This window comes from Medicago sativa, chromosome 4, assembly GCF_051527215.1.
Source record: "Medicago sativa cultivar Bolivia chromosome 4, Bolivia_mono, whole genome shotgun sequence".
In the NCBI taxonomy this organism is placed as follows: Eukaryota; Viridiplantae; Streptophyta; class Magnoliopsida; order Fabales; family Fabaceae; genus Medicago; species Medicago sativa.
In genome coordinates, this window is record NC_140752.1 from 10,876,099 (window position 1) to 10,903,212 (window position 27,114).

Sequence of the window (27,114 nt, forward strand, 5' to 3'; positions counted from 1 at the left end):
AATGACAAATGGCATATATAAATATATCCATTCAGCTATATCCATAGATTTATGAATGTTAAGAATTAGAATGTCTATTTCTGATTCTTTTGTTAATCATTTGTCAAGGAATCTGTTGCGCAACAAGGTGAGTTTCCCTGTACCACCTAGGTTTTCTGAGCAAAGACATTGAATCCCTGAAGTATCTGAGTCCCTTACCACAAACCAACCACACAATGGTGTCTCCTTAAAAAAATCTACTTATGAAGAATTCAACAAATTTTATTTTTGTTAATTAAATGAACTTACACTTTCATGTGTTACAAATAAAATCAATCATAGAAGTTCTCAGTTAAACAAGAAAACCAGAGATAACCTACAACTTTCAATTACCTCTGAAGTCCTTGTCCTATAGCTTAATTTTCAACCTTGAAATAAAAATCAAGAAACATTTGTTTGTTATAACTAGATTAATTTCCATTCAGTTTCATATAAAGAAAATTCAGTGAGCTGAGTTTCATAGCTTTATTTCTCCAATCCCCTTGTACTACACTTTTTCGCCTGCCTTAAATATTGGAAATGCCACAACCATGCATCAACTGCAGAACAAAAAACAAAGAGCATAGTTTAATGCACTCATAGTAATCTAATTAATTTTATCACCTCAAGTGTACTTCACCGTCAAGATGAATTCATAAATACATAAAGATCATTGTTCAATAAAGCACTGACTGATTTAATTTACTAGAAAACGAATGAACCAGTCAGGTGTCCTTTTCGTTCATAACAGTATCTAAAAGTGTATGTGAAATGTCAATGAATTACTTATGGTTGTGTTTTTAAGAACTTAATAGGTGTGAGTATTAAAACTAAAATGATAGAAAGTAATGTTGGTAACTCAACTGTTAACTGTGTCTACTTGCATCATACTATAGTCTTGGGTCTAAATCAATTTCTTCATCTTCAACTGTAGGAAGGAAATACATAGGATGATACTAAGCACAGTCCTATTCCATTTGTTCCTATAATCAAACAACTCCATTTGTTGAATGAGATTATGATATGTTGAGTTGCTTATGGGGCTTATGCCAAACCCTTTTAACTCCACCTCTGGTCTTTCTCTAAGCTTTACATTTGTATCTGTCCTTGCTGTAACCTTGATTTTAAACCTTGTCTGATTCTTTGCTACTCTAGTTAGGTACCGAGAACATTGTTGGTCGTGTATCATGCACACATGATCTGATGCAATACCGAAAGGTGTCCTATTCATGTAAATACTGACACCATCCTTTTCATCATCATCCTTGTCATCAATTGTAGTGATGTTGAACTCAATTTGTTCACATTGTTGGTAGTCCTCAGCAAGGATGAAGCAAAAAACAAAGCCCAACAAAGGGGAGAGATGATGTGGATAGAGATCAACAATCATATCATTCTTTGTTGTCTTGTACTCCAACCACTCTGGAACACTACTTCCTGGATACACATACAATGCTTGATAAGAACCAAACTTACGTTTGTAATCAACATTACTTTCAACGTAGTTATGATCCAGTGTGGATAAATGTTGATATGCAAACTTCATTATATTGATTTGAATATTCAACCCAATATTTATGAGAGAACGTTTATCCAGGTTCAAACAATTCCATAACAGAACCCTTTTCTTGTTTTCCTTGAACTGTTCAAAAGCTGTTAAAGGGAACCCTACAGTCTCCAGTGATTCACATTCAGCTAATAGAGTTTCAAGTGATGATGGAAGCTCTGGTATAGTCAGAAGCTTGATGCAAAAAGTCAGGTTTATATATCTTAGTCTAGTAAGATTTTTTATGCTTGAAGGTATCCTCTCAATTCTACAGCCTTTTAAAATCAGGGTTTCTAGCATGCTTTGAGATCCAAAAGATAATGGCAGTTCATTGATCCAACTCTTAGTTAGATCTTCTCTTGGAAAACTATATCCTATCTCAGAGAATATCCATAGTTTTTTGAATTTCTTCAGTTGGTGATACAAGACGAAGCTTAAATTATTATCACAACAAGTTAGATCCAATTCGACAAGATTGTCAAGAGATAAAACAGATGGATCGACGTTTTTCAACAAAGGAGCTTGTGTGATATTCAATACTTTAAGATTTTTAGCTTTTGAAAGGTCCGGCAACTCTCTCAAGGATCGTGAATCAAAGAGTCTAAATTCTTGTAAATTAACTAGATCCTGACAAAAAAAAAATGGGGATATCAAACATAAGCTTAAGTAATTAGTAACAAATTCCTTGAATTAAGAGAAATTTAATCTGGAAGATACATAGTCAAAATTACCTTCACTCCATACCAAAGCTTTTCTACTTGGCTAAATGACAAGTCAAATATAACAAGATTCTCTGCAGAAAACTTCTTTGGCAATGATTTTAGAGGGTAAATCATCCAAGAAAGATATCTTAGATTAGTTGGAAAAGATTGAATCCCTCGAGGAAAAAGATCCGAACATTGTTGATTATTTCCACCATGAAAATCCAAAAATTGCAGGTTGGTCATGTTAGCAAATACATGAGGGCTTAACTTCAGCTTCCTGATTGCTGACAAGTCTACACGTATGCTTCTAATAGCATCAGTGCCCTGCCATTAATGTAAATAAAAATCAAAATATTTTTTTACCAAAATGACAAATGTTATCTAAAATCGCCAAATATATCATACCTTGTCGTTTTTCAATACATCATAGATAATATCAGGATCCCATAATCTACTGCATTTTCTAGGGTCTTCACTAGATTCTTGACGAACAACCTCCCGACCCATTTCTTGTAGAATGTCATGCATAGATATAACATTATCTTCAGAAATAGTTATAAGAGCTTTATCTTTTAACCTATCTAACCCAATAGCCACTGCATTATCACTTTCAAAATCTTTCAGTAAAAGTTTCATGTAATTCACTTTCAAACTCAACCCGTTGAAGAAACATGCAATGTCTAAAAAATACTTTTGCTCTAAACGATCAAGATCATCATAACTGAGCCTCATTACATCTTGAACTTTTTTATCTGGCAGTCTTTTAAGTTTGTCCAGCTGACTTTCCCATTCTTCCTTGTCTTTTCCACGAAGTAGATGAGCCAAAACTTTAAGAACTAATGGAATTCCTTTGGCATAATCGACCACCTTCTTTGATAGATCATAGTACTCCATTTCAAGATGGCTTTGTTTAAAGGCATTCAAATTGAAAAGCTCAAGTGCTTTGCTAGAATCCAATACCCCAACCTCATGTAGATCATCATCTTCAACTTCATTAGCATTAAATACTTGCTTATCTCTAGTTGTTACAATTATTCTACTATCGGATTGAAGCCAACCAATAGTTCCAAATAACATCTTTAGCAGATCTTTTTCCTTAACATCATCAAGAACAATAAGAACCTTCATACGGCCAATCCTTCTCACAGTATAATTAGACAACCCATTTGGTGAATGGATTTTCACATCTTCTGCTAATAGGGTAGAAAAAAGTTTTTCTTTCAAAAATGTTATTCCATGTCTTCCTAATTGCTCGCTTACCTTTTCCAAAAAACAACAACCTTCATATTCAGAGCAATTTTGGTTAAAAATTTCTTCTGCAATAGTTGTCTTGCCAATACCGCCCATACCCCAAATTCCAATGACACAGACCTTTTTTGACTCTTTTTGCAACAATGAATTCAAATGTGCAATTGATTTGTCAATTCCAACAAGTCCTTTTAAGTTAACTGGGTCCTTACTCAACCTCTTCAACACTAGATTGACGATTTCTTCGAGTAGCTCAGCATCATTTCTATACAACAAAAGAAAAAGATATATGAATATTAACGGCCTATGAGTAGGGGTGGATAAATAATTTGGTCAACCATAACCAATTTAATAGTCTAGCCCTTCCATTTTTGTTGAAATAGAAGGTATACTCCTTTGTCATCAACTAGTAAAATTGTATCATTTTCTATTATCTTCAATACAAATTGCTAAACCCTTTCTCTCCCATTTCCTCTGGTATCATGTTTCACAAGCCCAACCGAACCATAATTTTGTTTTGGTTCAGTTTGGTTTGTTTCATGAACCATGCACACCCCTACTAATGAAGCACTATACAAACACATGCATCAAACTCGAAAATGACACATAAACACTGGTAATAATTTAAGAAATTAAAAGTGATCAATTGTAACCATATCCATCGGTGTCATGTAGATATAGGACACCACCACATTTCAGACAACGAACATACTATCAGTCTGAACTGCGGCACTACTATAAACTTATTTTGTTAGAAGTTTGTATTGAGAGGTTTAATACCCATTATAAAACATTTCTTTTTCTTTCTCTTTTCCTTCCTCCTTAGTAGGATTATTGAAAGATAATGGGTGAATACTTTTATGATTTATTCCTCAGCCAAGGCTGGTTTTTATAGAGAGAATACAATTAATGTTCTTCTAGACTAGCCTAGAAACTTCTTGCATTGGAAAAATAACAATGGAATTCTCTAGACTTGACTAGAGAAAATAACATAGGGAACAACATCCTAGGGAAATAAACAATTAATGTATTTTCCAACCCCCCCCCCCCCCCCCCCCCCCTCTTTAAGTTGGTGCATAGATATCTATCATGCCCAACTTGTCTATTAAATGCTCAAAGGTTGGTCTTGCCAAGCTTTTGGTCAAGATATCTGCAGTTTGCTGACTCGAAGTCACAAAAGGTAGACATATGATTTCAGCGTCTAACTTCTCTTTTATGAAATGTCGATCAATCTCAATATGTTTGGTTCTATCATGTTGAACTGGATTATGAGCTATGCTAATAGCGGCTTTACTGTCAGAGTATAACTTTAATGGAAGCTCAATTTTCATCTTAAGTTCTTCTAGGACTCTCTGGATCCATAATCCTTAACAAATACCATGAGCCATATCTCAACTCTGCTTCTGCACTACTTCTTGCTACAACTCCTTGTTTCTTGCTTCTCCATGTCACAAGATTACCCCAAACATAGGTACAATATCCAAAGGTTGATCTTCTGTCTGTGACTGAACCTGCCCAATCAGCATCGGTGAAGATAGACACATTTCTTTCATTAGTCTTCTTAAAAAGTAAACCTTTTCCGGGATTCCCATTCAAATATCTCAGTATCCTATAGACTGCCTCAAGATGTTCCTCAAAAGGAGAATGCATGAACTGACTTACAACACTAACTGAGAAGGCAATATCAGGTCTGGTGTGCAACAAATAAATCAATTTCCCAACCAATCTCTGGTATTTTCCAGTATCAATAGGAACACTGCCTTCTCCCCAAAGTTTAGCATTAGGATCCATAGGGGTATCTGCTGGACGACATCCACTCATTCCTGTTTCTTTCAATAAGTCCAGAATGTATTTCTGCTGAGAAATCACAATACCCTTCTTTGATCGAGCAACCTCCATACCAAGAAAATATCTCATGGATCCCAAGTCCTTGATTTCAAAGTCTACTGCTAATTTCTCTTTTACTCTTGCCATTTCCACTGTATCATCTCCAGTAAGTACAATATCATCAACATAAACAATCAGGACAGCGAATTTTCCATCGTGGGAGAACTTTGTGAACAAGGTGTGGTCAGCCTGTCCTTGAATGTACCCTTGTTTCTTCATGGACTGAGTGAATTTTTCAAACCAAGCTCTAGGAGACTACTTTAATCCATACAAAGACTTATTTAGTTTGCAAACATTTGATCCAAATTTGTTTTCAAAACCAGGAGGAATGTCCATATACACTTCTTCTTCTAGATTGCCATTGAGAAAGGCATTCTTAACATCCAACTGATGTAGAGGCCAATCCAGGTTAGCAGCAAGAGATAAGAGAATTCTTACAGTGTTCAATTTTGCAACAGGAGCAAATGTCTCAGAGTAGTCTATACCATAGGTTTGAGTAAAGTCCTTAGCCACCAAGCGAGCCTTGTACCTTTCAATTGACCCATCTGAATTATACTTCACAGTAAACACCCATTTGCATCCAACCGTCTTCTTGCCATCTAGTAGTGTTGTGACACTCCAAGTTTTGTTCTTTTCAAGAGCTTTCATCTCCTCAAGTACAACTTCCCTCCACTTCGAAATTTCTAGAGCAACCTGTACACTTTTTGGAATTTCTACACTAGACAATTTTGAGGTGAAGGCAGACAAGGATGAAGACAAATTTGAATATGATATAAAATTTGACATAGGGTGTTTAGTGCAAGATCTAACAGGTTTTCTAATGGCTACAGGATCATCTATATCAGGATACAAAATACGACTCTCAGAAACAGAGACAGACTTACCTTTCCTTTTCTTAGGAGGTTGATTATTCCCCGGTTCAGATTCATGACAGTGTTGAGATGTGGACTCATCCCTTTCTTTGTGGTGCTTCTTCACAAAAACCTTCCCTTTCCAAATCCTGTTTCCTAGTTCAAGTCTGTTATCTTCAAGTGACTCATTATTTTGTGGCATTTCAACTAGATCATCACTATAATCGTTTTCAAGATTCTCATTGTTTTCCACATGAGAAAATGTAGGCTCGGATTCACCAAGTTCCTTACTCATAACAGGAGTAGGATTAGATATAGAATCATGGCCATTTTTTGTTGGTGCAGAAGTAGAAGTCTTAGAACTTTGTGATACAGGCAAACTATTTAAAAAATTCATGCCCTCAGTTTGAAACGAGTCTTCCATTATAACCCCCCCTTGAAGATGAGGGTCATCAAAAAAAGGTTTATTTTCAAAGAATGTAACATCCATAGTGACAAACATTTTCTTGTTTTTTGGATCAAAACATTTGTATCCCTTCTGGGTTGGGGATTATCCAACAAAAACACATTTTATAGCACGTGGTTCAAGTTTTCCAACATTTTTATGTTCATGAACAAAGGCTGTGCAACCAAAGATTTTTAATGTCAAATCAGTTGAAAAACGAGTACTAGGAAGACATTATTTGAAAGTATTAGTTGGAGTTTGAAAATTGAGAACTTTGGAAGGCATCCTGTTAATTAAATATGCAGCTGTTAAAACAGCATCACCCCACAAATAGTTTGGAACTTTACTTGAGAAAAGTAAAGCTCTAGCAACCTCCAATAAATGTCTATTTTTTCTTTCGGCAACACCAATTTGTTGAGGAGTATTGGGACATGAACTTTGATGTACAATCTCATTTTTAAGAAAAAAATCATCCAGAATAGTGTTAAAATATTATTTGCCATTATCACTTCTAAAGACTTGAATATTTGTTTGAAATTGGTTTTGCACCATTGCAATAAAATCCTTAACAGCCTGACAAACATCTGATTTCCCCTTTACAAGTACACCCAACATACTCTTGAATGGTCATCAATAAACGTGATAAACCACTTTTTGAGAGAAAGTGTACTTGTACGGTTAGGGCCCCAAACATCACTATGAATAAGAGAAAAAGGTTTTGATGGTTTATAATGCTGTATTGGAAATTGGGAACGCTGATGTTTTGAAAATTCACATGCTTCACATTTAAACGAAGAAATGTTCTTATTATGAAATAACTTAGGGAACAAGTGTTTTAAGTAGCCAAAACTAGGATGACCTAATCGTAAATGCCATAGCATAATGTTGTCATCATTATTATTCAAAACAGAAAAAGACTCAAAGCAGGAACTTATTGTTTTTGAAGGTAGTTGTGATGCAGATCCACTGTCAAGGTAGTAGAGTCCTCCACTCTTCTTAGCACTGCCAATCATCTTCCTCGAGTTCAAATCCTGAAAGACACAGTGAGATCTGAAAAAATTAATTTGACAATTTTTATCTTCAATTAATGTACTGACAGACATTAAATTACATGATAAGTTTGGAACATGAAGGACATTTTCAAGAGTTAAGAGTGGAGACAACACAACTGACCCTTTACCTGCAACGGCTGAAAAAGAGCCATCTGCAATTTTTATTTTTTGATTACCTGCACATGGACTATATGAAGAGAACAAAGTGGATTCACCTGTCATGTGGTCAGAGGCACCTGAATCTACTATCCAAGTATGATTGGGACTGACACTAAGAAATGCAGAATTACCTTTTATTGCTATAGAGCATGAAGGAGTTGGAGACTCGAGGAGTTTGAAAAGTTTGTCTAGTTGTTCCGTAGTGAGTGGAAGCTGAGTCGAAGAGGATTGCTGCCCTTGATCAGAATTACTAGCCTGAAATGCACAATCACCTTTCTTCTTCCAGTTCTGAGGTTTGCCTTTGAGCTTCCAACAATTTTCACGAGTATGCCATTCGTATTTACGGTAATCACACCAAGGATTGTTTAACATTTTATCAATAATAACCTCTGCCATCTCCAAAGAAAACTAAAAAACCAAGTGTCTCCGATCTGAATTTTGACTGCTCAAATAGAACAGGAAAGCGCCGACGAAGAAACTGATGAAATAAGGCGAGAAAAGGCAGTCGGGAAGGCGGCGTGTGGTACACACGCGCCTGCAACGTTGCTATGAGTAGGCCTCACGCGTTGGTAAAGAAGAAGCGCGTGGAGGAGCGTGTGGCGGTGAACGGTGGCGGGTTTTCCGGCGTTTGACTCGGTTGTGTTATGGTTCTGATGGTATGGCCAGTTATTAGCAAAGGATGGTGATCGGACACATGGATGATATATTTGGTAATAGAGGTACAACACAAGTACCTATAATTACAGTGGCTTAATTAGAGGAGTTTTTTTTATGCGGAAGCGAGACCCCCAAACACCGGGAGCTCTGATGCCATATTGCAAGATAATGGGTGAATACTTTTATGGTTTATTCCTAAGCCAAGGCTGGTTTTTATAGAGAGAATACAATTAATGTTCTTCTAGCCTAGCCTAGAAACTTGTTACATTGGAAAAATAACATTGGAAAAATAACAATGGAATTCTCTGGACTTGACTAGAGAAAATAACATAGGGAACCACATCCTAGGAAAATAAACAATTAATGTATTTTCCAACAAGGATCAAGGGTTAAAAATGTGTTGTTGCCTGCATGTTTCGTCTATAGAAGTTGTCAACAAACCATTACTAATTTATAGACTACATTGGCCCAAATTAAATACACATAATCACAATCAAGTCATTCTTTTTTCAGCCAATCCAAGGTATGACTGATCGGAAATCAGAGCCTAATTCCTCAAAGTACTGAGATTTATATTAATCCCAGAACAAACAAGTTGTAGCTGTAGGGAAATCGTTAATTGACAGAGATAAAAATGCAGTGGAAATAAAATTTCCATTCCAAGGATTTTTTGCGAACGTTCATAATAACTTAATGCCTCATGTTATAGATAAACATCGGCTCTAAGGCTCACACCTACAGTAGCATTAACTACTATTTGAGCATGCACTCTAGTACAAGAACAACAACAACAACAACAACAACAACAACTAAGCAGGGTCGGCCATGGATCAAATTACCCCATAATGTTCTATTAAAGAGATGCACTCTAGTAAAACAGCGAAAATAAAGGTTATGTCTTTTTGCTATTTAAGCAAATGATCAAATGTTGGCATGCATACCTATTGCTTATGTATAAAGTAAGTGAATATATAGCACTAGAAAATTTATGGGAAGGAAAGAACTAACCTAAAATCTGATGACTTAATTCCTGACAAATTAGCAGATGTGTTCAAAGCATGTCTCCATATCTGCACCTTGGAAGAATTATACTTTTTTTCAAGTTCAGCGAATGCATTTTCATAACTCTTCTTTTGATGTCGTACATCAGTAGGATCTACCCTGTAGAAAACAGGTATTACAATCTGTCCATATTTCTCTTTGCACTCAATTATTTTCGCAAGTTCTTCTAAACACCAATGTGAAGAAGCATAGTTTTCCGAGAATATGACCAATGAAATGGGAGATCCTTCAATTGCTTCAACAAGTGAATGTGATATGTCATCTCCCATCTTAAGTTTGTCATCAACAAAAGCATTTATTTGCTTTCGAGGAAAAGCCTTAACCACATGGCCAAAAAATCCTTGGCGGATGTCCTCACCCCTAAAGCTTACAAAAACATCATAATTTGATTGGGGAGCAATGTTTGACGGTGCCTTTTCTGCTACAGCCTTCAATTTAATAACAACAAAAAAACTTAGGCTCTTAATAAAAACTTAGATCTCTATAACATTAACAAAATACAACAACAATTAAAAAATGTTACTACTTAATCATCAAAAAGTGATGCTATTCATATCTCTTCGTATGAATAACATTTAAACAAGTGTTACATTAAGACCAGGTAATTAAAAATGATTGTTTTGGTGACATTTTATGAGTAACATATAATTCTGGTGTCATTCATGAGTCCGAAGATATAGTATGAGCTCTAGATCAAAGTCAAATTTTATAAGAGAAGCAACAATCACCTTTGAGACAATTTTAGTGACCATTTCTTTCTTCTTAACTCCTGCAATAGCCCACAGGTTTAACTGGTGCTTTAAAACTCTCTGAAGAAACAGGAATCGCAAAAGATAACGTGAAAAAGAATTGAAGAAGAAAGTGAAGAAAGAAAATAAAATCAATGAAGTAGATTAACAAATATATGTTCGTTTGATTTCATGATGCTACTTTTGATTTTATAGACATAAACATTTTCTAAGATCAAATTATCATACTATAAAGTATTGATAAGAAACAGACTATTCTAACCAATGGTAACAAATTATTTTCACATTTCAATCTGATCTATGGTTGTGAGTAGATAAAAATAAACAAACTGTTAAAAGTTACAAAACAATCCTTTTCCTCAATTTAAACCAAGACTGAGTTTGAAAAGCAAAAATCACTGAGAGCTAAAATCAGCTTTTGTAGTTATTTAATAATCTTGTTATGACATGTTCATGTCAATTCTTGTAATATTAGGATATTCAATTCAATGGATAAAGTTGCAATACATATTCACATATCAGTTTCTTGGTCCAAAATTAAACTTAAATTAACCAAATTTAAGAGGAGGATTGGATTATGACGTTAACTATAGCAATATTTTAGTTCGTAAAGCATTGAAGAAAAAGACTAATGTTATAAGAGTCTTCAATGAGTTTATATACTATAAATGGATGAGTAGCAGCACATATTTCACATACATAATTAATACTAGCGTCCCATAATGGCCGCATTCCCAAGTTAGATGTCCTTGCAACAATTCCATCTGGAAATGCCTTACTTCGAGAATGCCTGTATTGTCTCTGAGGAAATGAAAATTAACAGAAGCAGAATCAGAGGCAATTCTAAGTCATTAAAACTCAAAAGCTAAACATGTGATCATTGTTTCAAGTCCCAGTTCTAACTTTAAGGACTAAATTGATTTGATTGTCCACTCTAATTTCTATAAAGTAAATTTTAGTATTATTATATCATGATTTCAAGTCCCTATATTGATTGTGGAAGACATAGAATGCAAGGAAGAAGGTAACAAAAATGTTTTAGTCTTACTCTACAGCTCATACAATATCTACAAATATAGAACTATAAAACATGGTTACGTTCTGTTTTATTTTAAGAATGTGATTCTTAATATGTCTGGATTAGATTTGTCAATTATAAAACCAATAACGTGTATATCTGTTGATAAATCTTAATTTTCGGCAATAATGTGTAGAACAAATTCGAAATCAATAAGCAGAGATTACAGCATATATTATTTGAGAAGCTCCGGAAGACAAATACGCCATTGAATTGGAACAATTTCACACGGAACAATATTTCTTCGTCTCTAGAACCTTGAATATCACAATAAGGGAAACATAAGGTTATACCGGAGAAAGAGAAAAGAAACTATATGATTGATTGAAGCTAGAACTTTATATATACTCTCTACAAGAAATTAAAATTAATAGTCATAACCATAAGGAGGGGAAGGAAGATGATATCATCATAAATATCATGTCATATAAGCAGGCAATTACTGAGTACTGACCTTCAATGCTTTACCTGCTAGAGATCTGATACAGTTGAGAATGTGAACTGGTGCACATTCACACTCCCATATATAGCATCAAATCTTCACATCAAATCAATATTAATGTGATCATCTTTCAAATAAAAAATTGCAGAGTCAAACGTTGACTTGCCAAACTGTATAGATGATGGAATTATCTGTATCAACCATGTGACAATGACATGTACTCCCATGTGAATGAATTTGAATTCTCTCAATTCAAACTCCCACTCAATCTTCTCTATCTCTCTCATTAATTAATCTTGAATATTTTTGGCATGTTTAGGTGATTTGGATGGAAATTGTTTTTGTTGCTAGAATTGATTCTAACTTGAAGCAATGATTTCAATCTTTTGACTCCAAACGTAATTTTTACAGTAAAATTTATGGTTCAACTCACTTTTATGCGAACATAAGGAGGGGAAGGAGGATGATATCCTCATCGTCGTCGTCGTCATCATCGTATATCATATATGCAAGCAATTTCAATCCTTCAATGCTTTAGCTGCTATAGATCTGATTCAAGTTTCTCTCATATGAAAGAAGTAATGTCATTGACCTTTCAGTTTAAAATATTAATTCCTGCACATTACCACTCCCACATTATTGGATTTGTACATTAGACAAATCTTATATTCACCATTATTTAAATAGTATAAAATAGCAGGGGCAAACGTTGACTTGCCAAACTGTATACATGCTGGAATTATCTGTATGAATGAACAATGTGACTATGACATGCGGTTATCTTCAAATATAAATATTTTAAATCAAGTGATTGGACTCAAATAGTTAATGAACTCCACCTATAGATGAATTGTTTAGAATAATCCAAGTTTGATTCCAGTGTAGAACAATTATTGATCAGACTTTATGCATCTCTCGTCAAATTCCGGATTATTAGAGTCCTTTCCCTAAGAACAGGAGGTTAGCACACCAAAAAATACACCATTTACCTTACTTCTTCAACCTAGAAGGTAAATTAAGAAACATTTGTTTGTTATAACTAGATAGTGTCCAGTCACTTGCTATCAGTTGCACTTAAAGACACTCAATGAGCTGAGTTGAATACATGTACTTCCGCAATCCCCTTGTGCTATGCTTCTTTACCTGCCTCGACTATTGGAAATGCCGCAACCAATGCATTTAACTGCTGGAAAAAAGAAAAAGAAAAAAAAAGAACATATTTTAATGGACTACTTACAGTTTTGTTTTAAAGCACTTAATAGGTTTGTATGTATTATAATTGTAATTATAAGAGTAATGTTGAGAGCTCGACTGTTAACCGTATCTACTTACATCAAACTATAGACTTGTGTCTAAATCAACTTCCTCTTATTTGGAAAACCTATACTGACTATTACTTAGTTGAGTATGAGAAAGGTCATTGTCAAAGAAAACTATTCAAGGTAGCTTGAAGGTGCTATGTTGATCAAAGAAGCATATGCTAATTTCTTCTGTATATGAGGAATTTATCTGCTACTACTGTTTGAATCTGTATTGTTATTTGTTTCCTTCTCATTTCTTAAGCTATATCATCCTCTGGCTCTGTGTCTTCTTTGTGCATATATATGAGTTTATATATGCTTGATCTTTCATCAAGAGTGACATCACCCAACTCTTTCTTAGTGTCATTTCTTAGTGCACTTTTTGTATATTCCTTTTGTAAAAAAAGGAAAAATTAAAGTAACATGTAAATATGATCTGTAAAAAGTAACCAACATGTATAGTGGCTTTGAATCAAATGAAAACAAAAGCACCTTAGTTTATATTAGTAATTAAGAACACATTCATTATTCACCTAGTTAAACAATAATGCTCAGATGTCAAACAAAATCCTCACATCCTATATACACATTAAACACAATTACATGATCTGAACCATTGAATCAAGATCGGATAGTCCATGTTCCAACTTTTGTAAAACGAGTCCATACTGATAATACAAAGTCGAAGGACTTCTAATCTTGATCCGCCGGTACATATCATCAACAAATGTGTAATTGCATATACGAAAACTCAAATGAATTATGAGAACTACTTAGTTAGAGCTTCTAATGATGGAATGATGAGGCTTTTTCTACCCATGTAATCAAAGACAAGAAGCTTCTCTTCTAAGCTTGGGAAGGAAAAACATAGAATGATAATAATGTAAAATACATTTTACACTAAAATAATCACATCTCAATTCCGCTTGAAATATTTCGAGTAGAATCAGGCAATCCCATCATCTGAATGAAATTGTGATATGCTGAGGTATCTATTATGTTAACACCAAACCCTTTTAGCACCATGCATATGTCTGAATAACTTTGAGGGTGCATGGATGATAAACGTGTTGTTACCTTGATTTTAAACCTTGTAATATCCTTGGCTTTGCTATTTAGGTAGCAAGAGCATTGTTGGTCATAGATCATAAAAACATGATCAGACACAATAATGGAAGATGGCCTAGATATGTAGAGTTCAAAATAGTCCTCCTCTTTACCGTGGCCCTCAACACAAAGAGTGATGTTAAATTTCAACATGTCAACAATTAACCGGTTCCCACCAAGTACAAAACAGAAAATGTAGCCGAGGAAAGGGGAATGCGATGTAGAAGAAGGTAGATCAATGGCTACATAATCCGTTGTTGTCTTATACTCAAACCAATCTGGAACACAGCTCCCTGGATACACATAAAGTGCTTGATAAGAATCATCGTTGTTATAATTGTTGAACTTATTGTGAAATTCATCTCTTGAAGCTGATACATGTTGGTATGCAAATTTGGTAATGTTTATTTGAGCATTAAACACAATATTTGCGAGTGAATGCTCGTCCAATTTCAAGCAATTCGCAAACACAACCCTTTTCCTGTTCTCCTTGAATTGTTCAGCAACTGAAGGGAACAACACAGTCTCCAGTGTTGTGCACTCTTGTGCGAGTAGAATTTCAAGAGATGGAGGAAGCACTGGTAGATTTTGCAGTTTCTGACAATATCTTACGTCTAGATATTGTAGTTTAATTAGATTCTTAAAACATGAAGGAAAACTTTCAATGGAACAATTTCCTAAATGTAGGATTTCAAGATTGCTTTGACATCCAAATGATGCCGGCAATGTATTCACTTGTGTGTATCGTAAATCCACCTCTATCATATTCACTGATGTCACAGAGAATTTTCTTATATTTTTACAAAATTTAAGGTTGAGATATCTTAGGGAGCTTGTATGTGTATCACTTGTTAGCTCAGCAAGGGAAGTGCAATGACTGAGATCCAATTTCTCAAGCTTTTCGAGAGACAAAATAGATGGATGCACACTAGTCAACTGACTACAAAAATGGATGTCCAACACTTCTAGATTCAAGGCTTTTGAAAAGTCCGGCAGCTCCTTCAGGAACCTCGAGAAAAAGAGTTTAACTTCTTTCAAATTCATCAGGTTCTGTAACAAAATAAATCAAATTAAGATTTTACATGATGCATGAAATAATTTTGTCAATTCTGAACTAGTTATGTAAGAGAAAAAATATAATAGAAAGACACATATAACGAGTAAACAACCAATTTTGTCCCTTAACTTACACATTCTCTCTTACTTTATCCCTCAAAAGAAAATAAGAAGTATCCTTAATGTTTTAACATGGCATGTGCAGCAAACGTTGAGGAATACTATATTTTTTCAATTATTTAAAGAAAAATAAGGAGAGATAAGTTTGGAGACAAATTTGATAGTTTATTCCACATCTAATTTATAACCTGCACTCCATGCCAAAGTTTTTCAACTCGACTGTATGACAAGTCCAATATAACGAGTTTCTCAGCTGAAAATTCATCTGGCAACGATTTCAAAGGGTAATGCATCCAGCTGAGGTATCTTAGTTCAGGTGGCAAAGATTGGAGTCCTTGAGGAAGAAGATCAAAACCATCTTGATCACATGTACTGGGGACATATAGAAATTGTAGATTTCTCATATTAGCAAATGTGGAAGGGCTTAACTTCAGCTTCCTAAGTGTTGGCAATTGCATCCATATGCTTCTAATTGCTTCAGTCCCCTGCCAACAGAGTAGAAGATCAATTTAAACATCATTATAAGCCGCTGATGATAAGTGTTTATGCTATGGAAATAGGTTATATATAAAAATTAATGCTACAAGCGCTTAATTAAATTGTTTATCCAAAGGCTTTTACCGTATCATTTTTTAATACTTCATAAACATCATCATCCCATAATCGACTACAGCTTCCAGGGTCTCCATTTGATTCTTGGCGAACAATTTCCCTACCCATTTCTTGTATAATGTCATGCATGGATATAACATTATCTTTGGAAAAAGATATAAGACCTTTATCTTTCAACCTTTCTAACCCACTGGCTACTGAATTATCACTTTCAGAATCTTTCAACAAAATTTGTATGTAGTCCACTTTCAAATTTGATCCATTGAAAAAACATGCAAGATCTAAAAAAATCTTTTTCTCGTTGCGATCCAGATCAGCATAACTCAATCTCATTACATCTTGAACTTTTTTACTTGGCATTTTTCTAAGTTTGTCTAGTTGACTTTCCCATACTAGCTTATCTTTTCCGCGAACAAGATGAGCCAAAACTTTAAGAACTAATGGAATGCCTTTCGCATAATTCACCACCCTCTTTGATAGCTCATTGTACTCAATTTCAAGTTCCTTACCTTTGAAAGCATTCAAATTGAAAAGCTCAAGTGATTTATCAAAGTCCAATGCACCTACCTCATATATATCTTCAACATCTTTAGAAAGCATTTGCTTATCTCTTGTTGTTATAATGATTCTACTACCAAATCCAAACAAATCATGATCTCCAGCTAAGATTTCCATCTGATCAAAATCATTCACATCGTCTAAAACGATAAGGGCTTTCATACGAGAAATCCTTGTTTTAACATAATGAGGCAATCTATTTGCAGTGTCAACTTTTACATCTTCATCTAAAAGGGCAGAAAAAAGTTTTTCTTTTAAGAAAAGCATTCCATGTTTTTCTGATTCTTCCCTTATGTTTTCTAGAAAACAACAGCCTTCATACTCAGTTTGAAGTTGATGAAATACTTCTTCTGCAAGGGTTGTTTTGCCAATACCGCCCATGCCCCAAATCCCAACAATACGGACATCTTGCGAGTCTAGGCTTAACAATGATATTAGATGTGCAATTTGTTTGCCAATTCCTATGAGTCCTTTTGAGCTAACAAGGTGCTTATTGTTCAAATTCATCGACACACATTTGATGATTTCTTTAAGAAGTTGGACATCATTCCTATACAACACAAGGAGATACAAATTCTAAGATATTCAATGGAAGTTTGTTGTGAGACTGAAATATATTTAATAGTGTAACTTTGGTATATTTTAAATATTTAAATTGATGGGCTAACCTATGCTGTAAGTAACAGCTCAAATGGTAAAAGGAGGCCATTCACTCTCAAGTGAAACCATTGAGTTGGTGATAATTTGCATATATTTATCTTAAAAATAAATGAGGCCAAATAGTCTAAAAATTATGTGGTAAAAAAAATATAAAACTTACCGAAAATCTGATGACTTAATTCCAGATAAATTAGCAGATTTGTTCAAAGCATGTTTCCAAATTTGCACCTTGGTGGAGCTATACACTCTTTGATGTTCAACAAATGCATCATCATAACTCTTCATTTGATATCTTACATCTGCAGGATCTACCTGATAAAAAATAGGTATAACAATCTGTCCATATTTCTCTCTGCATTGAAGTATTGTGACAAGTTCTTCCAAACACCAGCATGAAGAAGCATAGTCTTGTGAAAATACGATCAAGGAAATTGATGATCCTTCAATTCCTCTTACAAGTGATTGTGGTATTTCATCTCCCCTCTTTAGTTCATCATCAACAAAGGCTTTTATTTTCTTTCGACGGAAAGCCTCAATCAAATGACTAAGAAAATCCCCGCGGATGTCTTTTCCACGAAAGCTAACGAAAACATCATATTGTGTTGTTGCAGTTATTGAAATTGAAGAAAATTGAGAACTTATATAAGGCCACAAACGTGTTTTCTCTGTAAACTCAAAAATAGACAAGAAAGTTAGCGTTGTTGAATAAAAACCTTCTCACAATGAGCCAAAAAAAAAATAAAAAACTTATATAAAGTTCATATTAAATTTGTTACTTACTTGAATATAGTGTTTCACCATTTAGATGAGAATTCCTACAAGAAAATCTTCCAATCTTCAGGATGGAACCAACCGTCGCGGTTACATACCGCCGAAACACAAAACCATGCATCATACTTTATTTGAAGAATATTAACGGATATTGACTTTTTCCACTATGGCCTGCAATTTTAGAAATAACCAATTTGATCTGATTCAAATTTCTCTGATATGGAAGAAGCAAGGTCATTGACCTTACAGTTTACAGTTTAGACATCAGAGCATTGGATTTGTATATATTAGACAAATAAAATCCATTATTTAAATATAAAATATAAAATAGTTAAACCATTGCATGGCAGGGGAAACGTTGACTTGCCAAACAGTTTACATGCTGAAAATATCTGTATGAACATGTTACATGCACTTTCCTTTAAATTTAAATATATTAAAATATTAATAACTTCTTTTTTTAATAATGGTGGGTGGATGAGTTTGATTCCTCTCTTTAAATTCTCCCCAGTTTCTCTCAATCTTTTCTATCTCTTTCTTGACTAAAAAAAATGTTATAATGTCACAATTATATTTCAGTTTTCTAATAATTTTTCTCTCTTCATTCAGAGAAAGATAGAGAAGATCAAAAGAGGGTTTGATTGAGAGGATCTAAAATCTTTGGTTGGATTTAGCGAATAGGGATAATCTGCACTAAGTGGCTAACCCGCAAATCCCTCTTCTCCGTGTTTAGTGAGTATGAATTTCGCCACTATGCTCTTTGAAACAAATAAAAATAGTTGATGGACCAAGTGGCTAGGTGGTGTCCAAATTAAATCCTAGAAGTAGATGTGTTTTAACACTATAATTTATCGTTAAAGTCACTTCTATGCTAATGTATCCGATCATTTACCACTTCACATTCAAATCACTTTTAACCGAACTGAATTTTACATAATAAGGTCATTCCAAATCAATATTTGTCACTGAGAATCAAACACATCCAAAAATCCATGGTTGAATGCATCAGATAAGGCTAATTCTCACCAAATATTTTTGAAAGAAAAATCATATTAGACAAAAAATTCATTGAAATTTAAAAAAGATAATACTCAATTAGCACACAATTGTTATATTGTTCTCACATGAGAACACTTCCTGCGCAGAGTATACCAAAGCTTGAAAAGGAAAACTTGTTTTGGGAAGTCGTGGTAGATAGAAAGAGACTTGACCTCCAAAAACAATATAGCGAATCAAAGATTCGCTGGTTTTGCCTCCAATTTCCACAACCTGAAGGGTTTCCGGTGGTTGTTAGAGTCATTAGGGTTTCCATAATTGAGCGCAAAATTTTTGACCGTTTCAATTGGGGTTTTTGCAGTTGAGAGTTTTGGAGGGAATGGAAAATTTTGGAAGGAAAATGGTTAAGATTATTTTTGGGAGGAATCAAAGTAATAATTGCAATTTTTTATGAGAACAAATTTAATTTAGGTGAGGAATACTCCCATGTAAGATCATATATAATGTTAACCTCCTAAAGTTAAATAAATATTTACAATGAATATGGGAGAGGGTTTGGAAGGAAATAAGATTAATCGGGTGAGTTTGGAGAAGGTGTGTCGGTCAAAAGAAGGAGGACTGGGAGTAAAAAACTTGTACTTATTTCATTTAACGTTACAAAGCAAATGGTTATGGAGGTGCGTTGCGGAAAATGATACTATTTGGTCCGGGTTAATGAAGTATAGGTACAGTCCAGTTTCAGGAAAATTGGTAAGGATAGACTCATTATGGCGGCGATATTTATGTTCTATTGGAAAGGCATGTGAAGTCGAACCAAACTGGTTTACAAATTAAGTTAAGTGAGTAGTCGTAAACGGTGAAAAGTGAAAAGACATTGTTTTGGAGAGATCTATGGCTTGGGGATCAACATTTATACATCGGTTCCCTGTTCTCTTTAATTTGGCAGATGATATACCAAATTATTTAAGTTGTATTGTAGTCTCACACAGGTTGTTGGGAGATTTTAAGGTAAAATACAAGTTCATTTAACATAGTATTTGAGTTGGGTTAAGGATTTAAATTGTCAGATTTAAGTGCTATATATGAATACTAACAATTGGTCAAGGAAACTCTTTGGCAGCAAGTGAAGCTTCCCCCTACCACAAACCAACCACATGTTGGTGTCTCCTTCAAAAACTGTACTTATGAAGAATTCAACAAATTTTATTTTTTTGTTATTTAAATGAAGTTACACTTTAATGTGTGACAAAGAAAAATCAATTATAGAAGTTATACATGTACTTCTGCAATCTATGTTTCTTTACCTGTCTCAGATATTGGAAATGCCACAACCAATGCATCAAACTTCATAACAAAAAATAAAATATTGTAATAGAATACTTATGGTTGTGTTTTAAAGAACTTAAAAGGTGTAAGTATTAAAATTATAATTACAAGAAGCAATGTTAGTAAATCAAACGTTAACTGTGTCTACTTACATCAAACTATAGACAAGTGACTAAATCAACTTCTCCATCTTCAGCTGGAGGAAGGAAATAAACAGGATGAAACTAAGCACAGCCTTATTCCATTGGTTAATATAATCAAACAATTCCCATTTGTTGAATGAGATTGTTATATGTTGAGTGGTTTATGGGGCTGATACCAAACCCTTTTAATTCAACCTCTGGTCTCATTCTATAGACATTGATTTCTGTCCTTGCCGTAACCTTGATTTTAAACCTTGGCTGATTTTTTGCTATGCTAGTTAGGTAGTGAGAAAATGGTTGGTCGTATATCATGCACACATGATCTGCTGCAATACAGAGACGTGTCCTATCCATGTATATATCGACACCATCCTTTTCATCATCACCTTCAGCATCAATTGTAGTGATGTTCAATTCAATTCGGTCACAATATTGGATGTCCTTAGCAAGGACAAAGCAAAAAACAAAGCCAAACAAAGGGGAGAGATGAAGTGGACAGAGATCAACAATCATGTCATCCTTTGTTGTCTTGTACTCCAACCACTCTGGAACACTACTACCAGGATACACATACAATGCTTGATAAGAATCAAAATTATCTTTGTAATCAACATAACTTTCAACATAATCATGTTCCAGTGTCGATAAATGTTGACATGTAAACTTCATCAAATTGATTTGCATATTCAACGCAATATTTATGAGAGAACGTTCATCCAAGTCCCAGCAATTCCAGAACTCAATCCTTTTCTTGTTTTCCTTGAATTGTTCAGCAACTGTTGAAGGGAACAATACAGTCTTTAGTGATCTACATTCAACAAGTAGAGTTTCAACTGATGAAGGAAGCTCAGGTAGAACCAGGAGCTTTGAGCAAAATCGTATATCTAATTTTCTTAGTCTTGTAAGATTCTTGATGCTTGAAGGTAGGCTCTCAATTTCACTGTATCTTAAAACCAGGGTTTCTAGCTTGCTTTGACATCCAAAAGATGATGGCAGTGCATTGATACAAACGTTAGTTAGATCTAGTTCAATTAAATTATAAGTTGTCACTGAGAATGTCCTTAGGCTCTTGCAAGATCCAAGGTTGAGATAATGGAGGGAGCTTAAATGGGAATTGCTTGCAAATGTGGAAAGGGAAAAGCAAAGACTTAGGTCCAAATACACAAGCTTGTCAAGAGAGAAAATAGATGGATGGACGCTTTTCAAATTATGACAATGTGTCATATTCAATACTTTAAGATTAGTAGCTTTTGAAAAGTCAGGTAACTCCTTCAGGAATTTCGAATAGGCGAGTCTGACCTCTTTTAAATTAACTAGATCCTGATACAAAATTAAAAACAAATGGTGGCATCAAGCATAAGAACCAAACAGTCTCGATGGTATTTCTGATTAAGAGAAGAAATTTATCTTGTAGAGACATATTCAATTACCTGCACTCCACACCAAAGCTTTTCCACTAGACTATCTGACAAGTCCAATATAACAAGATTGAAGCCCTTGAGGAAGAAGAACCAAACAGTCTCGGTCGTATTTCTGATTCCATAAAAAGTCTTCACCGAATTCATATTCACCACGAAAATCCAAAAATTGCATGTTGGTCAACTTAGCAAATGCATGAGAGCTTAACATCAGCTTTCTTCTTCCTGACAAGTCTACACTTATGCTTCTAATAGCATCAGTACCCTGCATGAATGTAAGAGAAAAATTTAAAATCAGTGAAAGACGCATTTTTAGCCAGAATGACAAACGTCGTCTAAAAATATGTATTATGTTTACCTTGTCATTTTCCAATATATCACAAATGTCATCATGATCCCATAATCGACTGCGTTTTCTAGGGTCTTCACTAGATTCTTGGCAAACAACCTCCCGACCCATTTCTTGTAGAATGTCATGCATAGATATAACATTATCTTCAGAAATAGTTATAAGAGCTTTATCTCTCAAGCTTTCTAAACCAACAGCCACTGAATTATCGCTTTCACAATCTTTCAATAAAAGTTTCATGTAATCCACTTTCAAATTCAACCCGTTGAAGAAACATGCAATATCTAAAAAATACTTTTTCTCTAAACGATCAAGATCATCATAACTGAGTCTCATTACATCATGAACTTTTTGAATTGGCATTCTTTTAAGTTTGTCTAGCTGACTTTCCCATACTTCTTTATTTTTTCCACGGAGCATATGAGCCAAAACTTTAAGAACTAATGGAACTCCTTTGGCATAATCGATCACCTTCTTTGATAGCTCAAAGTACACTGTTTCAAGATGACGTTGTTTAAATGCATTCAAGTTGAAAAGCTCAAGTGCTTCACTAGAATCCAATACCCCAACCTCGTATACATGATCAACTTCATTACAAATAAGTACTTGCATGTCTCTAGTTGTGACAATTATCCTACTATCAGATAGAAGCCAATCAAGTGTTCCAAATAACATTTCTATCTGACCTTCTTCCTTAACGTCATCAAGAACAATAAGGACCTTCATACGGCCAATCCTTCTCTCAATATAACTAGACAACCCATTTGGTGAATCGATTTTCACATCTTCTGCTAATAGTCTAGAAAAAAGTTTTTCTTTCAAAAATGTTATTCCATGTCTTCCTAATTCTTCACTTACCTTTGCCAAAAAACAACAACCTTCATATTCAGAGCAATTTTGGTTAAAAATTTCTTCGGCAATAGTTGTCTTGCCAATACCTCCCATACCCCAAATTCCAATAACACGAACCTTTTCTGACTCTTGACGTAACAACGATTCTAAATGAGCAATTGGTTTGCCAATTCCAATAAGTCCTTTTGTGTTAATAGGGTGCTTGCTCAACCTTTTCATCACAAGATTGATGATTTCTTCAAGTAGTTCGGCGTCATTCCTAAACAACAAAAGAGAAAGATAAAGGCCTACGAAGCACTAACATAGACACAAACATTGAACACGACACCGACACATAGACACTGATAATAACTTAAGAAAATAGAAGTGATTAAATGTAACCATATGTGTCTTTTTGTGTAGATGTAGGACTTTGACACGTATCGGACACTAGACATGCCTTCAATGTGAAGTGTCAGTACTATATAGTTAATGGCACTACTATAAACATATTTCGTTGAAAGTTTGTAATGAGAGGTTCAACACCCATGATGGAAAATCTCTCTGTCTTTCCCTTCCTCATTAGTAAGATCAAGGACTAAAAATGTGATGTGTCCTACATCTTTCGACTATAGAAGCTGCCAACAAACTACAATAATCACAAGCATGCCATTTTTGTTTTAGTGAATCCAAAGTGTGTCCAATCGGGAATCAGAGACTAATTCCTACTGAGGTTCATATTAATCCCAACACAGACAAGTTGTAGGATTAACTACTATCTAAGGAAGTAAAAAAATAAAAAATGAACATGAACTCTACTAAAACAGAGAAAATAAAGGTTATGTCTTTTTTGTATCTAAGCAAATGAGCTTATGCTCTATGTATAAAACAACTATATAGCTGCTAGAAAATTTATGGGGAGGAAAGAACTAACCGAAAATCTAATGACTTAATTCCTGACAAGTTAGCAGATTTGTTCAAAGCATATCTCCATATCTGCACCTTCGAGGAACTATGCCTTTTTTCAAGTTCAGCAAATGCATTTTCATAACTCTTCTTTTGATGTCGTACATTTGTAGGATCTACCCCATAGAAAACAGGTATTACAATCTGTCCATATTTCTCTTTGCAATCAATTATTTTCAAAAGTTCTTCTAAACACCAACGTGAAGAAGCATAGTTTTCTGAGAATATGATCAATGAAATGAATGATCCTTCTATTGCTTCTACAAGTGAATGTGATATGTCATCTCCCCTCTTAAGTTTGTCATCAACAAAGGCATTTATTTGCTTTCGGGAAAAAGCCTTAGCCAAATGGCCAAGAAAGCCGTGGCGGATGTCCTCACCCCTAAAGTTTACGAAAACATCAAACTTTGGTTGAGGAGCATTGTTAGACATTTCCTTTTCTGCTGCACCCTTAATTCATTAACAAAAAAAAATATATATTAGATTCTTCATAGAAACTGAGGCAAGATCTCTATAACATTAACAAAATACAGCAAAATTTAATAAATTTTACTACTTAAATAAAAGTAATGATATTCCTATGACCAACATTTTAAGAAGTATTACAATAAGGCCAGGTAATTAAAAATGATTGTTTTGGTGACATTTTATGATTAACATTCTGGTGTCATTAATGAGTCCAAAGATATAGCATGAGCTCTAGATCAGTATCAAATTTTATAAGTGAAGCAGCAATCACCTTGGCAACAATTTTATTGACCATTTCTTTCTCCTTAACTCCTGGAATATCCCAAAAGTTTAACTGGTTCTTTGAAATTCTCTGAAGAAGCAGGAAATAAAAAAAGCAACGTTAAAAAGAATTGAAGAAGAAAAGGGAAGCATGAAAAGAAAATTATTGACGCAGATGTCTAACTCATTAACCTATAAAATTATAAGGATTTAACAAATATATCTTCCTTTGATTTCATGCTGCCACTAATGTTTTTATAGATAGAGTTGCAATACAAATTCATATATCAGTTTCTTGGTCCAAAATTAAACTCCAATTAACCAAATTCAGCTAGAAATAAAAAATAAAAAAAAAAATAAAATATATATATATATATATATATATATATATATATATATATATATATATATATATATATAGTAATCCAGAGGAGGATTGTATTATGACTTTAGTAAGTGAAGCATTATGATTAATGTTGTAAGAGTCTTCACTGAGCTAATAAACTATAGATGGATGAGTAGCAGAACATATTTCACATACATGATTTATGCCAGAGTACCACAATGGACGCATTTCAAAGTTAGATTTTGTAGCAACAATTCCATATGGCAATGCCTTACTTCCAGAATGTCTGTATTGTCTCTGAGGAAATGCAAATTAACAGAAGCATAATCAGAGGCAATTCTAAGTTGTTAAAACTCATAAAAGCTTATTAGTCATAGTCCCTCTGAGCTACGCATATGAGAAATTTTTCAAGTCCCAATTCTTGACATTGAGGGCCAAAATGATAGTTTGCTCAAATTTCTGCAAAGTAAATATTTAGTTCTATTATACAATGATTTCTTCGTAAGTGTGCAGGACGTAGAATATAAGGAAGAAGGTCACAAAAAGGTTTTGGTCTTACTTCACAGCTCATGCAATATCTACAAATATAGAACTAAAAAGTAAAAACCATGATTACATATTGTTTCATTGAAAAATCTTAAAGTTTCAGGATTAATTCATAACACAAATTCGAATTTAATAAGCAGACATTACAGCATAAGTTATTTGAGAAGCTCTGGAAAACAAATACGCCATTGAATTGGAACAAATGCACTCTGAACAATCTTTCTTCGTCTCTAGAACCTTGAAAATTGCAATAAGGAAAACACAAGGTTATTACCGGAACGAAAGAGAAAAGAAATGAAAAGATCGCAGAAAGCAAAATTAATGGTCATAGCCTGAAGAAAGCAATTACTGACCCTTAATGCTTTGGCTGCTAGAGATCTGATTCAACTTTCTCTCATATCAATGTCATTGACCTTGCAGTTTAAAGTGTGAACTAATACACATTCACACTCCCACAGAACATTGGATCTGTATACTATTAAACAAATATTAATGTCACCATTATTTTAATTTAAAATAGCAGGGGCAAACGTTGACTTGCTAAACAATTTACATGCTGGAATCATCTGTATGAAGCATGTGACAATGACATGCAGTTATCTACACATTTAAATATATTAAAATATTGATAATTTTTTAATAATGGTGGTTGAATGAATTTGAACTCTCTCAATTCACACTCTTCATCAATTTCTCTCTATCTTCTCTTTATCTCTCTTAATTAACCTTAACCTTTTTTTTTTCAATTGTCTCATAATTCTACTATCTTCACTCTTCATGAAGAGGAATTGTTGGGTTTTATGTGTGAGCGGTTAAGTCTCACATTGACTAGGACTGAAGGAAATGTTGAATATATAAGAGTGGTGGCACATATACCTAATGCCTCAAGGTTTTTGGTGGAAATGCAGTGTTAAAGTTTCTTAGGGATCTGGACGACGTTTAACCCATTGTCGCTCCCGGGACTTCTCAACAGACATAGAGAAGATAAATTTTCTGGTGATTTTGACATGTTTCGGTGATGTAAATAGAAGTTGATTTTGCCTCTAGATTTGATTCTACTTAAAGTTATGATTTGTAACTTTTAACCCCAAACACAATTTTCACACTCAAATTTATTATTCAACTTGCTTTTATGTGAACGACTTCAAAAATTAATCACTTCACATTCAACTCAATTTAAACTGAAATCAATTTTACCTAATAAATTCATTCCAAATGAGCTTTTGTCACAGCAGAACCAAACACAATCCAAATCCATTGTTGGATAAAAAGTTTAATGGGCAAATCACTTTCTGAGCAGAGTATACTGAAGCTTGAAATTGAACTTGTTTTGGGAAGTCGTGGTGAAGAGACATAGAGACGTTACCTCCAAAAACAAAAT

The 27,114-nt window shown here is 34.2% G+C and overlaps 2 protein-coding genes and 1 pseudogene across 3 annotated transcripts; all 3 read right to left on the reverse strand.

Annotated features, from left to right (window-relative positions):
* Positions 1-132: 132 nt before the first annotated feature.
* On the reverse strand, positions 133-12,560 carry LOC146926257 (disease resistance protein RML1A-like). Its single transcript, XM_085758648.1, has 9 exons — positions 11,911-12,560; positions 11,624-11,713; positions 11,078-11,179; positions 10,358-10,438; positions 9,576-10,057; positions 2,674-3,781; positions 2,296-2,592; positions 883-2,191; positions 133-578 (listed from the first exon to the last, which is right to left on the reverse strand). Exons 2-8 carry the CDS (start codon positions 11,663-11,665, stop codon positions 923-925), a joined length of 3,381 nt encoding a protein of 1,126 aa, XP_085614774.1. The 5' UTR covers positions 11,666-11,713; positions 11,911-12,560; the 3' UTR covers positions 133-578; positions 883-922.
* Positions 12,561-13,676: 1,116 nt separating this feature from the next.
* Positions 13,677-18,389, reverse strand: LOC146926258 (disease resistance protein RML1A-like). The gene is made up of 5 exons (XM_085758649.1): positions 18,093-18,389; positions 17,473-17,977; positions 16,104-17,202; positions 15,671-15,967; positions 13,677-15,356 (listed from the first exon to the last, which is right to left on the reverse strand). The coding sequence occupies exons 1-5, from the start codon at positions 18,205-18,207 to the stop codon at positions 14,109-14,111; spliced, it is 3,264 nt and encodes a 1,087-aa protein (XP_085614775.1). The 5' UTR covers positions 18,208-18,389; the 3' UTR covers positions 13,677-14,108.
* Positions 18,390-20,424: 2,035 nt separating this feature from the next.
* Positions 20,425-25,970, reverse strand: LOC146926259 (putative disease resistance protein At4g11170; annotated as a pseudogene). Its single transcript, XR_015034068.1, has 7 exons — positions 25,881-25,970; positions 25,383-25,484; positions 24,852-24,932; positions 24,081-24,562; positions 22,325-23,426; positions 21,979-22,231; positions 20,425-21,868 (listed from the first exon to the last, which is right to left on the reverse strand). The product of XR_015034068.1 is annotated as a putative disease resistance protein At4g11170 (transcript).
* Positions 25,971-27,114: the final 1,144 nt, after the last annotated feature.

Bases quoted from the DNA above. Each gene is read 5' to 3' on its own strand.
- LOC146926257 (XM_085758648.1), bottom strand. From the start codon at position 11,665: ATGGCGTATTTGTCTTCCGGAGCTTCTCAAATAATATATGCT. The intron at 10,058-10,357 runs GTGATTGTTGCT...ATTAAATTGAAG, and splicing joins TCACTAAAATTGTCTCAAAG to GCTGTAGCAGAAAAGGCACC. The intron at 3,782-9,575 runs GTTAGTTCTTTC...TTTGTTGTATAG, and splicing joins ATTAAGTCATCAGATTTTAG to AAATGATGCTGAGCTACTCG.
- LOC146926258 (XM_085758649.1), bottom strand. From the start codon at position 18,207: ATGATGCATGGTTTTGTGTTTCGGCGGTATGTAACCGCGACGGTTGGT. The intron at 17,203-17,472 runs GTAAGTTTTATA...TGTGTTGTATAG, and splicing joins ATTAAGTCATCAGATTTTCG to GAATGATGTCCAACTTCTTA. The intron at 15,357-15,670 runs GTTATAAATTAG...ATTTTGTTACAG, and splicing joins AACTTTGGCATGGAGTGCAG to AACCTGATGAATTTGAAAGA.